Here is a 12500-nt window from a genome sequence, read left to right as displayed (position 1 = left end):
AATAGCATTTTAGCCAGTAATATCAATGCCAAAATTGGTCCCTACAGTGTATTTTGACAGTGTCTGCTACATGTTGCTAGCAAGGAGCTAGCTCGGGACTGTCTCCCATTATCAGAACTCCAGACAAGCATTAAAGTTACTTGCAAAATAATTTGCTTGGGGACGTGTATTCTTTTTATAATTAGCCTAATTAAGTCTAACGTTAGAAGCGCCGAGTGTGTCATGGTGGAGAAGTAGTGCATTATTACATATTCATGTAGCTAACTAGCCAAGTAGCGACGACGTGTCATGTTTTCGATGTATCTGCTTGCTGGTTAGATCGCTAACGCTATAGCTAGCGAGCCTAGCCATCCAAGCTAGGAACAGCGTAAATTGAGTAACTTGATACGTTACTTAGCTAGCTAGAACTTGACTTTAACGATCATAAAATAGCGAGAAATATCTGCCCAAAATCAAGCACTCGATGAGCAAGTAATGCCATAGGCAGGTTGCGAACTCGCAGTGTTACACAACTCTTCAGGTTTCCGCTGTTCTACGGTCGGCTAGCAACGGGCGGATAGCCGTGAATGATTCTGTACCGTTCCTTGAAACGCACGATTTTGACACAAAACATACATTACATGCTATTACTTACCCGTTATCTACGTGTAGATGAATTGACTTAATGTATTTATTCTTAAAACCATGAAAATTGGTCCCCTAAGTCAAAACAAAGCCCCTAATGTACGCCTTCCTCTCTTTCTTCGTGTTTTGTTACAAGAGCCACGACACAGTAATGGCTGTCCAACTATTCACCGAAGTAGGCTAGCCGCTTCCGGTTAATGTCTCAATTTCATCTTTCCGACAGGGATACACGAATCTTAATCCACATGTAGTTTATTTTGCCCGTATATATCTACTGCTCTAATATCAAATAATTTCACGCCAATTTGCTTTTAATATTGACTTTTTACGTGCGACGTGACGTTTGACGTGTAACCTTTTAATATCTCAATCGATTTTCTGATCAGTTGCATCTCTGTTTTTGACCAGGAAAAACTGCAACAACATTTCTAAGGTTTGGCAATCAAATCATAAGCATAGAGCTAAATATTTTAATAATTTGTTTCCAACATGCGTGGTTCACTTTCATCTTATTAAGACTCAATTTACAATGCAGGTGTATGTGTCCCTTTGTTTCTAGTACATTAGAAAGTCTCGATGCACAGGAAATGCCACGTGTACACAGTGCGCATGCTTAAGGAGGTTTACGTTGATCCTGCTGGGTGATCCCAACTTCCTGTGCTGGAAGAGAAGTGTCTCTCACGATTATCTTAACAAGGCCTACACCCGTATAGACGGGGAACGGCCCCAACCATGATCCTGTGAAAGCTAACAAGTCTGATAGCTAATTAACTTTTCAGACCGTAGAGACGCCGGTGACAAAGCCGCTGTTTTCAATACAAACATAACAATAGCCATTGCTAGCGTAACCGCTAGCCAGCCAGCAAAGTAGAACTAGTTGCTAGGCTAGCTATTCGCCTACCAAGCATCTCTAAATTTGTTCACGGTGTCTATTTCAAAATGTCAACTACAGGGTTCAACTCTCAGAATGGGTCAGGAGGAGGACAAGCGTACGCGAATGGTGAGTTAGTAACAATTAGTAATTGACTGGCTTAATGGTAAGCTAGTATGCAACCACCTGTTAAAATCACAATGATCTGTCAAAATCACCAACAGAAGCACGGTTAGCTATGCTACCCTAGCTGCTAATCGCCTAGCTAGTTAGAGCTAGCAGTCAGCCTCCTTGGAAGGAAGGGATTGCTAGTCCGTTTTCCAGTGCAAAAAGATTTGAGTTTAGGCTAGCTAATGTAGCTAACTGAATAACGTAACTTTCGTTTCTTGGGCCGGGGACGGGCGTTCTAATGTTATTCAACGTAAGTCAAACGAGAGCTGTTATTAAAATTTAAACAGCAGGGTAAAATACAGTGTAAAATCCTGTCATGATGAGGTAGTTGCCGGCTGGAAAGCTAAGTTGTATTTTACATAGACTAGCTAGGTTTGCGCATCTGCGTTTGTCAGCAAGCTAACTGTATACAGAAGGGCCACAGTGATACTTTTTATATTGATACAGACATAGTATTTATCTTTAAGAACATCATTTAGATCACTAGCAAGTAAATCGGCTTAAACTGAACTGGACTGATATGGACTGTCATTCCTATCTAACGTTAACCACCGAAATAACAATCTTTTTGGTGTCGTTTTCTATCGTAACAGGCACATTGGTTTTGTGACCTTTGCCCACTGAAGTTGTATTTCAAATTGTATATGAACGTTGTGATATCGCCGTGATTGCCAACAAACCCTAAGATTAGTCGCTCTTGCTTAATTGCGCAACATCCAACAAATATAAACCTTTGAGGAAAGGCTCTAGCCACAGTCAGTGGCAGTCGACTGCGCTCTACGTTTCACTGTAGATGTGGCATGTTGGTGATGTTCCAGATCTGCAACTTGTTAGATCCATCTTTACAAGTTTCTCTACACTAGCAGCAGACAGCAGCTTTGACTATCTTCACGGTGATTGAGCTGGAGAAACACCATACTCTTAAGTTTGATATGAGAAGTGGAGGGAGAAAGTAAATAACTACTGTCAGTTCAGTGTCTTGGTGTTTTCCAGACTAGGGTAAGCAAGGTTGAAATGGTCGCAGACAACTTCTATTTTGTAGATACTTTATGAACCCACCGATCTCATCGGAGGACACATTTCCTTGTTCTCTCCTTTATCGGAAATGGAGGCAGTTAAAGGCTTCTACTCCAGTACTGACCTTTGATATCTGACCAAACTATCATTTCACAGATTGCAAGCCTTTCACATTGTAATGACACTGTCACTCAAGGTCTGGCCAGTGTTGATTAAAGTGTATCTCATTTGCAAGAAGTATTGTAGGATCTGTGGTCTGCTTGATTGTCCCCATTATGACAGGGCCTAACTCAATTTGGTTCTTGGTCGTCTACCTCGATGCAATTATTTTTAATTTAATCCTGCACCCTTTCCCTTAATCTCTCTATCTAAGATTAAATCCTCACAAGTCTGGTGTTGTTTTCTAATTGGCCGATCGGTTGTTCTCAGCACCGGCGAAGAGCGTTCCTATTGGTGGGGAGGGAACGGTCACCGTGGTTAAGGCCGACTGGGGGCTTAAATCTCTCCGTTGGCCGGAAGGACAGGGATTATGAGCGTGTCTGTTCGTCCTCGCCATTGAAAAGAGTTGTTTAGTAATCCCACTCCTCCACCTGCTCGCTGGGCCGGGGATGCAGCAGGCAGGCCTGGACTGCTGTTAGGACCAGGCAGGCCTTTGACTGCTCTTAGGACCAGGCAGGCCTGGACTGCTCTTAGGACCAGGCAGGCCTGGACTGCTCTTAGGACCAGGCAGGCCTGGACTGCTCTTAGGACCAGGCAGTCCTGGACTGCTCTTAGGACCAGGCAGGCCTGGACTGCTCTTAGGACCAGGCAGGCCTGGACCTCGTGTAGGACCAGGCAGACCTGGACCTCGTGTAGGACCAGGCAGACCTGGGACTGTTACGTAAAGAGGGGTTCAGGAGGATGTAGGGTAATCTTCACATGTGGATGGGACAATTTAAATTTTTTATGTGTCATGAAACCTACAGCCCTGGATTTCTATCAGGGAACATTATTGAAAAAACAAATACAAATGTATTAACTGTATACTGTAATGGGCTACTTGTTTAGTGTTTGGACCATATGGACAGAGAGTCATTTTCTGGCAGGTGTGCATGTTCTCTAAACCTCACGATCAGCAGGTGTTTACAGGCCAGGTGAAGGGATTCTAGTCAACATGGTTAAGTCATGGAATCACAGCCCATTGACACTTTTGTTTTGCTTAGTTTCGGATGTTAACATTGACAGAGAAACATCCAAAATGTATGTGCTGAACTAAAGATCTACGGTATTCAAACCCATGTTTTATCTATACACATGCATGAAGAAACAGCCTTTGTCATTGGCTCTAGACTTTAATTACCTGTTGACTGTCTCTGTTGCTTTGAATTAAAATTAAGGAACTTTGGCATGGAGTAAAAATAAATCGTGTTTGATCTCTTTTGACCTCACATCTAACCCCTCCCCTTTCTCCTTGTCATTCAGGCCCCTCCCAGAACCCTGTACCCCTGCAGCCTCCAGGACAGGGCTACAACATGCCCCACCAGATCCCCTACAACCCCATGCAGGCCAAGGCCCCCATGCCCCCTGGCCCTGGACTCTATAACTCTGGGCCTTACCAGCCCGGCCCCCCCACCGGCTCCTACCAGGGCCCCCCAGGTCCCCCCATGATGACAAGGCCTCCGATGGGGTCCCTAGGGGTCCACACCCCCCCTCAGTCCTCAACCCCCAGCCCTGGCCCCAGCCCCATCCCTGGCCCCAGGATGTCCCCCCTACAGGTTGCCCCCACTCCACCTGCGCACACCAACAGCTACTACCCTGCCCCCCCTCAACAACAGCCCGCCCCCCCGGCCTGGCAGTACGGAGCTCCTCGACCAATGGGAGTGCCTCCTCCCATGGCCACGCCGCCCCTCGGCCCCATGGGTAATCACACATCCTCGCCCGGCCCGCCAGCGTCGGCAGCGGGCTACGGCGTGGCGGCGCCCGTTCCTCCCGCCTTCCACAACGCCACGCCGGGGCCGGGCCTGCCGCCCACCACCGTGCACGGATACGTCCAGCGAGGTGATTTGTGACGCCGCCCAGGCCCCCAACGCCTCCACACATCCACACATCTCTGCCTGTTACTAGGGAGTCAGATGGCTGAGCGGTTAGGGAATCGGGGTATTAATCAGAAGGTTGCTGGTTCGATTCCCCGGCCGTGCAAAATGACGTTGTGTCCTTGTGGGGTCATTTCACCTGACTTGCCTCGGGGGGAATGTCCCTGTGCTTACTGTAAGTCGCTCTGGATAAGAGCGTCTGATCAATGACTACATGAACATTGGCTCTGTAAAGCAGAGCACCGGTGCAAAGTAGAAGGCCATAGAATACGGATTTACAATCACATTAAACGTGAACCTCTAAATTCCCGTTTAGAAAAGCTCATGAACCCGGTTGGTAGGCAGAGGGAGGGTGTCTTTAATGCGTAGTAGAATTAGGAAACGCTTGGTCATGGTGTCTGGAGTGAACTCACGGGGCTGATGTTGGAGGTGGACATTGGCCCCTGATCACACACAAGCCTATCTCTCTGCTCCTCCTGCTGAGTCGTCGTACAGAGGACAGATAAGTGTTTTAGAAACTGCTCCAGAATACATACACATCAGTCCATAACTTTCTACTTCCAAGGCTTGGCCAGGCCAGTCTCCTTGAGCTACGGAGGGCCAGGAGAGGTTAGTTTGTTGACTGTGGTCTGAGCTGAAGGCTGGAGTCAGAACCAGGCCCCATGTGATTTCACACCACCAAGGCCAGTTATGTTATCATGTTATCATGTTATATCATGTTATGAAACAGAGCACAGATTAGAACAGACACGAGTGTGTCCGCTACCCCCCGTTCTTAATCTTAGTAGGCGTGTGTGTGTGTGTGTGTGTGAGAGAGAGACAAGATGGAGGTGTCTCCGTATGTTGACGATATGTGCTCGCTGCAGCAGCTGTCGTCACCTCCAGAGTGAGCTGATAATGTCACGGCCCCTTGTGGTCCCTGTCCCTCCTCCTGCATGGGCCCTGTAGGCCCCCCCCCCTCTGCTGGTGCCCCCCTAGACCCAGCCTGGACCACACTCTTACACCTAAAGGTTACCATGTGTGGGACTTGGTTAGGGGGGATGGTATAGCTGAGTGGTTAGAGCACTTGACTTCAGATCAAGAGGTGGCAGGTTTAAATTCCCCTCTGAACTGTATGTCGCTTTGGATTAAAGCTAAGATCAATGTTGGTCGATGGGAGGTTTACGTTAAGGACTGAAATGTCATTGGGTGACATGAGAAGGCGTGGTGCTGGAGGGAGGGTGAGGAGGGGCGCTGTGGATGTATTTCAAATCACATCTGGTATGAAGTCATTCAGGGCTCTTGTTCCGGTGCTGCGTTCAAATGTCTTTCAAATTGAGATGGAATGTTCTGATCGTCTCCTGATGGTGACGGTTGCCCTGGCGATTTGACTGACCCGTTGTTGTTGTTGTGGTGGTGTGTTCTCAAAAGGCTCCGCCCCCCCTCCGATGAACCCGGGGGCTCCCAACACGTACCAACAAGGCAGAGGTCCCTACGGACCCCCCCTCCCCGGACCCCCCCTCCCCGGACCCCCCCTCTCCGGACCCCCCCTCCCGGGACAGCCCCCCTCCATGAGGCCCACCCCGCCCCCCACAGGCTCCCCCATGGCCAACGCCACCCCTCCGCCCCCCCTCGCCCCCCAGAACGACGGTAAGTTTCACTATTTGAAAATGAGTTTTTTTTTGTGCTAAAAGTGAAAAGTTTTTTTTGTGATAAAAGCATCTTTTTAACCCCCCTAGCAGTGAGTCGTAGTGTTGACAAACAGGATGTTACCTTGCTGAGGAGTTAGTCTGCTGGCACCAGTGTAGCCCGCCTGCTGAGCTACGTGACGCCTAGCAACCGTTTCTGTGTGACCTGTACGGACACTAGAGAGAAGAGAGACCCACCTTGCGATTGCTGCTGTTTGAGTCAGGGGTGTAACCAAGGAGATCTGGCGCTTCACCTCAGTGCAGCACTCATGTGATCAGGAATGCTCGTTTTTTTTAGTTCCATCCCCAGTTATCATGGTCTCATTACCTTTGCCTTCTCTCGACCCCCCCTTCCCCCTCTACAACAGCTCATAGTGGGGTTGTGGCCAACAGCACCCACCCCCTCTCTGAGCCCGACCTGCAGGAAGGGGATATAGAGTGTCCAGGTGTGGTTTGACAACTCTAGGTGTTGTGGTGCCGTGTCGTCTGGTCTTTGAGCTAGCTACACCCCCCCCCCTCCTGTCTCTCTCTCCTGTCTCTCTCTACTCTCTCTCTCTCCTGTATCTCTCTACTGTTTCTCTCTCCTGTCTCTCTCTCTCCTGTCTCTCTCTCTCCTGTCTCTCTCTCTCCTGTCTCTCTCTCTCCTGTCTCCATCATAACTGTGACTGACTGGGCGTCCCCTGGAAACGTTTAGTCTAATCCAGTTCTATCTCTTCCTCTTTCTCTTCCTATTCCTCTTTCACACCTCGCTCTGCCTCTTATTACTCCTCCCCCACTCTCTCTATTTCCCTGATCTTTCTCTCTTTGCCTCTTCCTTCCTCTATTTCTCCTCTCTCTCTCTCTTCCTCTCTTTTCCCCTCTCTCTTTCTCTTCCTCTCTCTCTCCCCTCTCCTCTCTCTCCTCAGTCATCAGTTGTAGTCTTCCCTCTCGTTCCATGTTCCATGCGTGGTCGTGACGTCTCGTCCATCCTACCTCCGTCATAGTGTAGTAGTGGAACTAGCGTCGCCAACAGTAGCTTCCCCCGTCCCCTCTCTCTACTTCCTGTTCTAAACCTCCTCTGTTGTCTCTGTGCCGACACAGGACCGTTGCCTGGTAACGGAACCCAGTACGCCAACAGCTTCAACCACCTGGACAGCCCCGGAGCCAAGATGGGTGAGGAGGCGGGATCTCTCTCAGAAATGTCCATTCTGGATGGACAATAAAGTTTTATTCTATCTCTACGTCAATGAAATGTATATTCTCCAGCGTTTTCTGTCCTGACCTCACTTCCTTCCTCTTCCAAGCAGCGGGCCCGCCCCCCTCCCAGCCAGGGCCCCCCGGCCCTCGACACATGGGCCTCTCCTACCCCTCCCTCCCCCCGGGGTACCAGAACACCTCGGGGCCCCCCAACGCCTCCCCCATGCACCCGCCCTCCCTCCCCCCCACACAGCCTTACAGCCAAGCGCCTCAGCCGTATCCTCAGGTAAGGACTGCCACTCCCCACGCTAGGGACATCTGACATCTCTAACTGAAGTCGGGCCGTTTCAAAGTGAATTAAGTCTCAATGCAGAGTCCCGGTGTGATTCTGGGTTTGAAAATGAGAAAAGTAGTTTAATTTGTAACACTGCTATGTCCCCTCGGGGGCAAAATAATATGCTACTTTGCTGATTTACCGTTGAATTCGAATTGTTTACAATTTAAACTGCGCTTTCATAGTTAACAGGCAGTTAGTAAAATGCTCCAATCCCCCAGCCTCCAGCGGGCCCAGGCCCCGGCCCCGGTGCTGCCCAGCTGAGCCCCTCCCTGGCTGGGCTGAGCCTGCAGGGCCAGCCCCCCGAGGCTCTCAGGGTGGTGAACCTGCTGCAGGAGAGGAACCTGCTGCCCCCAGGGCCCCTGGTGCCCCCTACACCCTGCCTGCCCCAAGACCTGCAGAAGATCAACTGCCACCCAGAGTGAGTCACGCACACACACCGCACGCATGTGGACACCAAACACACAGCAACACCAGTACGTAGGGTGATAACCTGTGTGTGTTTGCAGGGTGTTCCGGAGCACTCTGACCAGCATCCCCCAGACCCAGTCTCTGCTCAACAAGGCCAAGCTCCCCCTGGGACTGCTGCTGCACCCCTTCAAAGACCTCTCAGTACGTTACACACCTGGAGTTACACACCTGGAGTTACACACCTCTAGTTACACACCTCTCAGTATGTTCCATACCTCTCAGTATGTTCCACACCTCTCAGTATGTTCCACACCTCTCAGTATGCTCCACACCTCTCGGTATGTTCCACACCTCTCAGTATGTTCCACACCTCTCAGTATGTTCCACACCTCTCAGTATGTTCCACATCTCTCAGTATGCTCCACACCTCTCGGTATGTTCCTCACCTCTCGGTATGTTCCACACCTCTCGGTATGTTCCACACCTCTCAGTATGTTCCACACCTCTCGGTATGCTCCACACCTCTCGGTATGTTCCACACCTCTCGGTATGTTCCACACCTCTCAGTATGTTCCACAGCTCTCAGTAAGTTCTCCCCTCCCCCCCCTGCAGCAGCTCCCGGTGGTGACATCCAGCACCATCGTACGCTGCCGCTCCTGCAGGACCTACATCAACCCCTTCGTCACCTTCCTCGACCAGCGCAGGTGGAAGTGCAACCTCTGTTACCGGGTCAACGATGGTGAGGGGGGGGGGGGCAGAGAATACGTGTTTTGCAGTGCTCTAAGATTTAAGATTATACTTGTGTGTGTTTAGCTTTAATATGTGTGGGTTAAGCAAATATGTGTTATGTGTTTAGCAAATGTGTATGTTTAGCTGCTGTGTGTGTGTGTTTAGCTGATGTGTGTGTGTGTGTTTCAGTGCCAGAGGAGTTCATGTACAACCCTGTCAGCCGATCGTACGGCGAGCCCCACAAACGGCCGGAGGTCCAGAACGCCACCATCGAGTTCATCGCCCCGTCGGAGTACATGGTGAGCCTGACGCCGCGGGCACAGCTGTCCAAACAGCCCCGGCTCCAGACGCTTTACATTGGCATGCTCTGCTGTTTCTAAGGAAACATTTGAATATGGTTTGTGTGAGAAGGACACTTTGTGGAGTATGTGTGTGAGAGAGTCAGGTGGCTGAGTGGTTAGGGAATCGGGCTAGTAATCTGAAGGTTGCCGGTTCGATTGCCGGCCGTGCCAAATGACGTTGTGTCCTTGGGCAAGGCACTTCACCCTACTTGCCTCGGGGGGAGGGGAATGTCCCTGTACTTAGTGCAAGTCGCTCTGGATAAGAGCGTCTGCTAAATGACTACATGTAAAAGTGTGTAGTGTGAAAGAGTGGTTTGTGAAAGTGTGTACTTGTTTTTATGTTGACGAGCCAGCTAACCCCCCTCCCCCCCCCCCTCCCAGCTGAGACCGCCCCAGCCCGCGGTCTATCTCTTCGTCCTGGACGTATCCCATAACGCCGTGGAGACGGGGTACCTCAGCGTGGTCTGTCAGTCTCTGCTGGACAACATCAACGCGTACGTACAGACACGCCCTCTCAAGCTGCTCACGCACACGCACACACAAAACCATGGCTGTCTGCTGACTGTGTGTGTGTGTGAGACAGGCTCCCGGGGGACGCGAGGACAAAGATCGGCTTCATCACGTTCGACAGCACCATCCACTTCTACAACCTCCAGGAGGGCCTGTCCCAACCCCAGATGCTCATCGTGTCTGACATAGACGGTGAGGGGAGGGGGGGGGCGATGCGGCGAGGGGGGGGGGGCGGGGGATTAGAGAGGGGAGGGGGAGAGAGGAGAGATAAGGGGGAGAGAGAAGGGGAGGGAGGGAGGGAAGGGGAGGGAGTAGAGAGGGGAAAGGTAGAGATATGGGGGAGAGAGAGAGGGGGAGAGGTAGAGAGAGGGGGGGGAGAGGGATATGGGGGGGGGGAGAGAGAGAGGATGAGGGTGGGAAATAAAGAGAGTGCAAGATACAGTGAGGCGGGGGTGAAGTAGGGAGGGAGCTGAGATTAACAGTCCTGCCCTCCATAACAGCTTCTCATCCTTTCAGCCTGAAGGGCACGTCGTCCTCTACTATAACAGTGGTTGTTGTACCTTGTCTGTTCTCCCTGCAGATATCTTTCTACCAACACCAGACAGCCTTTTAGTCAACTTCAACGAATGCAAGGAGGTAAGAGAGACCAACTTTAACCACACGTCATTTTGTAATATGGATCAATTTTTGATTGGATATGTTTCGAGTATGGTTTAGCGTAGTCATTTAGTCTGTGAAGCGACCTAGCCCTGCCTCCCTTCACTATGGTGACTCACTCTGTGTACCTGTGTGTGTGTTTACCTGTGTGTGTTTTACCTGTGTGTGTGTAGCTGGTGCAGGCCCTGCTGAAGAGCCTGCCCCAGATGTTCTCCAAGACCATGGAGACCCAGTCAGCCCTGGGCCCTGCCCTGCAGTCGGCCTTCAAGCTGCTGTCCCCCCACCGGAGGCCGCGTGTCCGTCTACCAGACCCAGCTGCCCAACGTCGGGGTGGGGGCGCTCAAGTCCCCGGGGAGGACCCCAACCCAGCGCGCCTCGGCCAAGGTAGGGAAGGGGAGTGGGGTGGGGGGGGAGTGGGGTGGTGGAGGGAGGCGGAGAGGGAGGTGTGTGGGGGTGGGGAGAGGGAGGTGGGGAGGGAGAGGGAAGTGGAGGTTGAGAGGGAGGTGGGGAGGGAGAGCTGCTAGGTGCTGATACCTGTCCTCCTCCTCCTCCTCCAGGATATCCAGCACCTCTCCCCGGCCACAGACTTCTACAAGAAGCTGGCGCTGGACTGCTCCGGCCAGCAGGTGGCAGTAGACCTGTTCCTGCTCAGCTCTCAGTACTGCGACCTGGCCTCTCTGGGTGAGTGACTGTGGAGGGGGGGGGGGGGGGGGGGGTGAGTGTGTGGAGGGGGGGGGGGGGGGGGTGAGTGTGTGGAGGGGGGTGGGGAGTGTGTGGAGGGGGGGTGGGGAGTGTGTGGAGGGGGGGGGGGGGAGTGGTGAGTGTGTGGGATGTTTTGTTTGTGTGAGTGAGGGGAAAAGCCACGTGTTGACTTCCTGTCTCCTCCTTCCCAGGATGCATCTCCAGGTACTCAGCAGGAAGTGTGTACTACTACCCCTCCTACCACCAGGAGCATAACCCCCGCCCAGGTGGAGCGCTTCCAGAAGGATCTCAAACGATACCTGACGCGCAAGATCGGGCTTCGAGGGCCGTCATGAGAATACGCTGCAACCAAAGGTCTTGCTGCTGTGGGGGTCGACACGTCGGGGGGGGGGGGGGGGGGGGGGGGGTCGACATTGATGACCGTCATATTACAGCCATATCGGCCAACACTTCTCCTGTGAGTGGCTGACCTGTCCTTGACCTTTGACCCCCCCTCCCCCCGCAGGCCTGTCCATCCACACGTTCCACGGGAACTTCTTTGTGCGTTCCACGACCTGCTGTCTCTCCCCAACGTGAACCCGGACGCGGGCTTCGCCGTGCAGATGTCCATCGAGGAGAACCTAGTGGACCTGCAGACGGTCTCCTTCCAGGCTGCGCTGCTCTACACCTCCAGCAAAGGCAGGACACCCTGAACGCCACCCTGAGCACACCCTGAACACACCACACGATTCCTAACAGAACATTCTTCAGCATTCAGTCTCTGTGTGAGTAAACCTTTCGATGCAGGCGCAGTAGCATGTGTCTGACCCCCGTGTGTGTGTGGTGTGTGTGTGTCTAGGAGAGAGGAGGATCCGGGTCCACACCATGTGTCTACCGGTGGTCAACTCGCTCTCTGACATCTTCGCTGGGGCAGATGTCCAGGCCATCACCGGACTGCTAGCCAGCATGGGTATGTCCTGTCTGGGGGGGAAGGGACTGCTAGCCCAGCATGGCCAAAAAAATAGAACAATGTGTTTGCATGACCTGTGTGTTAACCTGCGTCTACTTCGTCGTGTGTGCCGCCAGCCGTGGACGCTCGGTGACAGCCAGCCTGAGCGACGCGCGGGACGCCATGACCAACGCTGCCATCGACTCCCTGGCGTCGTACCGCTCGGCCGTGCTGACCGTCCAGCAGCCTGGCCTGCTGGCGCCCGCCTGCCTCCGACTCTTCCCCCTCTA

General features: G+C 52.1%; 2 protein-coding genes across 2 annotated transcripts in view; one reads left to right on the top strand and one right to left on the bottom strand.

Moving 5' to 3' along the window:
* sar1b (secretion associated, Ras related GTPase 1B) overlaps positions 1 to 809 on the bottom strand; it is a 7163-nt gene extending 6354 nt beyond the window's left edge. The window contains exon 1 of the mRNA XM_047014457.1: positions 635 to 809. The gene's annotated coding sequence lies outside the window, so the exon portion shown is untranslated. The remainder of the gene's footprint in view (positions 1 to 634) is intronic.
* Positions 810 to 1251: 442 nt separating this feature from the next.
* The window catches only part of sec24a (SEC24 homolog A, COPII coat complex component), a 15371-nt gene continuing 4122 nt past the window's right edge, over positions 1252 to 12500 (top strand). Inside the window, 21 exon segments of the mRNA XM_047014449.1 lie at positions 1252 to 1624; positions 4145 to 4720; positions 6166 to 6384; positions 7503 to 7574; positions 7709 to 7884; positions 8154 to 8353; positions 8442 to 8544; positions 8956 to 9082; positions 9262 to 9371; positions 9795 to 9907; positions 9997 to 10115; positions 10504 to 10559; positions 10754 to 10858; positions 10860 to 10964; positions 11138 to 11261; positions 11474 to 11538; positions 11540 to 11636; positions 11788 to 11829; positions 11832 to 11960; positions 12121 to 12235; positions 12348 to 12500. The exon segment at positions 12348 to 12500 is cut by the window's right edge and continues 22 nt beyond it. Coding sequence (XP_046870405.1) covers positions 1564 to 1624; positions 4145 to 4720; positions 6166 to 6384; positions 7503 to 7574; positions 7709 to 7884; positions 8154 to 8353; positions 8442 to 8544; positions 8956 to 9082; positions 9262 to 9371; positions 9795 to 9907; positions 9997 to 10115; positions 10504 to 10559; positions 10754 to 10858; positions 10860 to 10964; positions 11138 to 11261; positions 11474 to 11538; positions 11540 to 11636; positions 11788 to 11829; positions 11832 to 11960; positions 12121 to 12235; positions 12348 to 12500 — 2867 coding nt within the window. The 5' untranslated portion in view covers positions 1252 to 1563.

Source organism: Hypomesus transpacificus, unplaced genomic scaffold, assembly GCF_021917145.1.
Source record: "Hypomesus transpacificus isolate Combined female unplaced genomic scaffold, fHypTra1 scaffold_250, whole genome shotgun sequence".
Classification (NCBI taxonomy): domain Eukaryota; kingdom Metazoa; phylum Chordata; class Actinopteri; order Osmeriformes; family Osmeridae; genus Hypomesus; species Hypomesus transpacificus.
The sequence above is the reverse complement of the archived record's forward strand: the minus strand, read 5'-3'. Positions and strand labels throughout refer to the sequence as shown.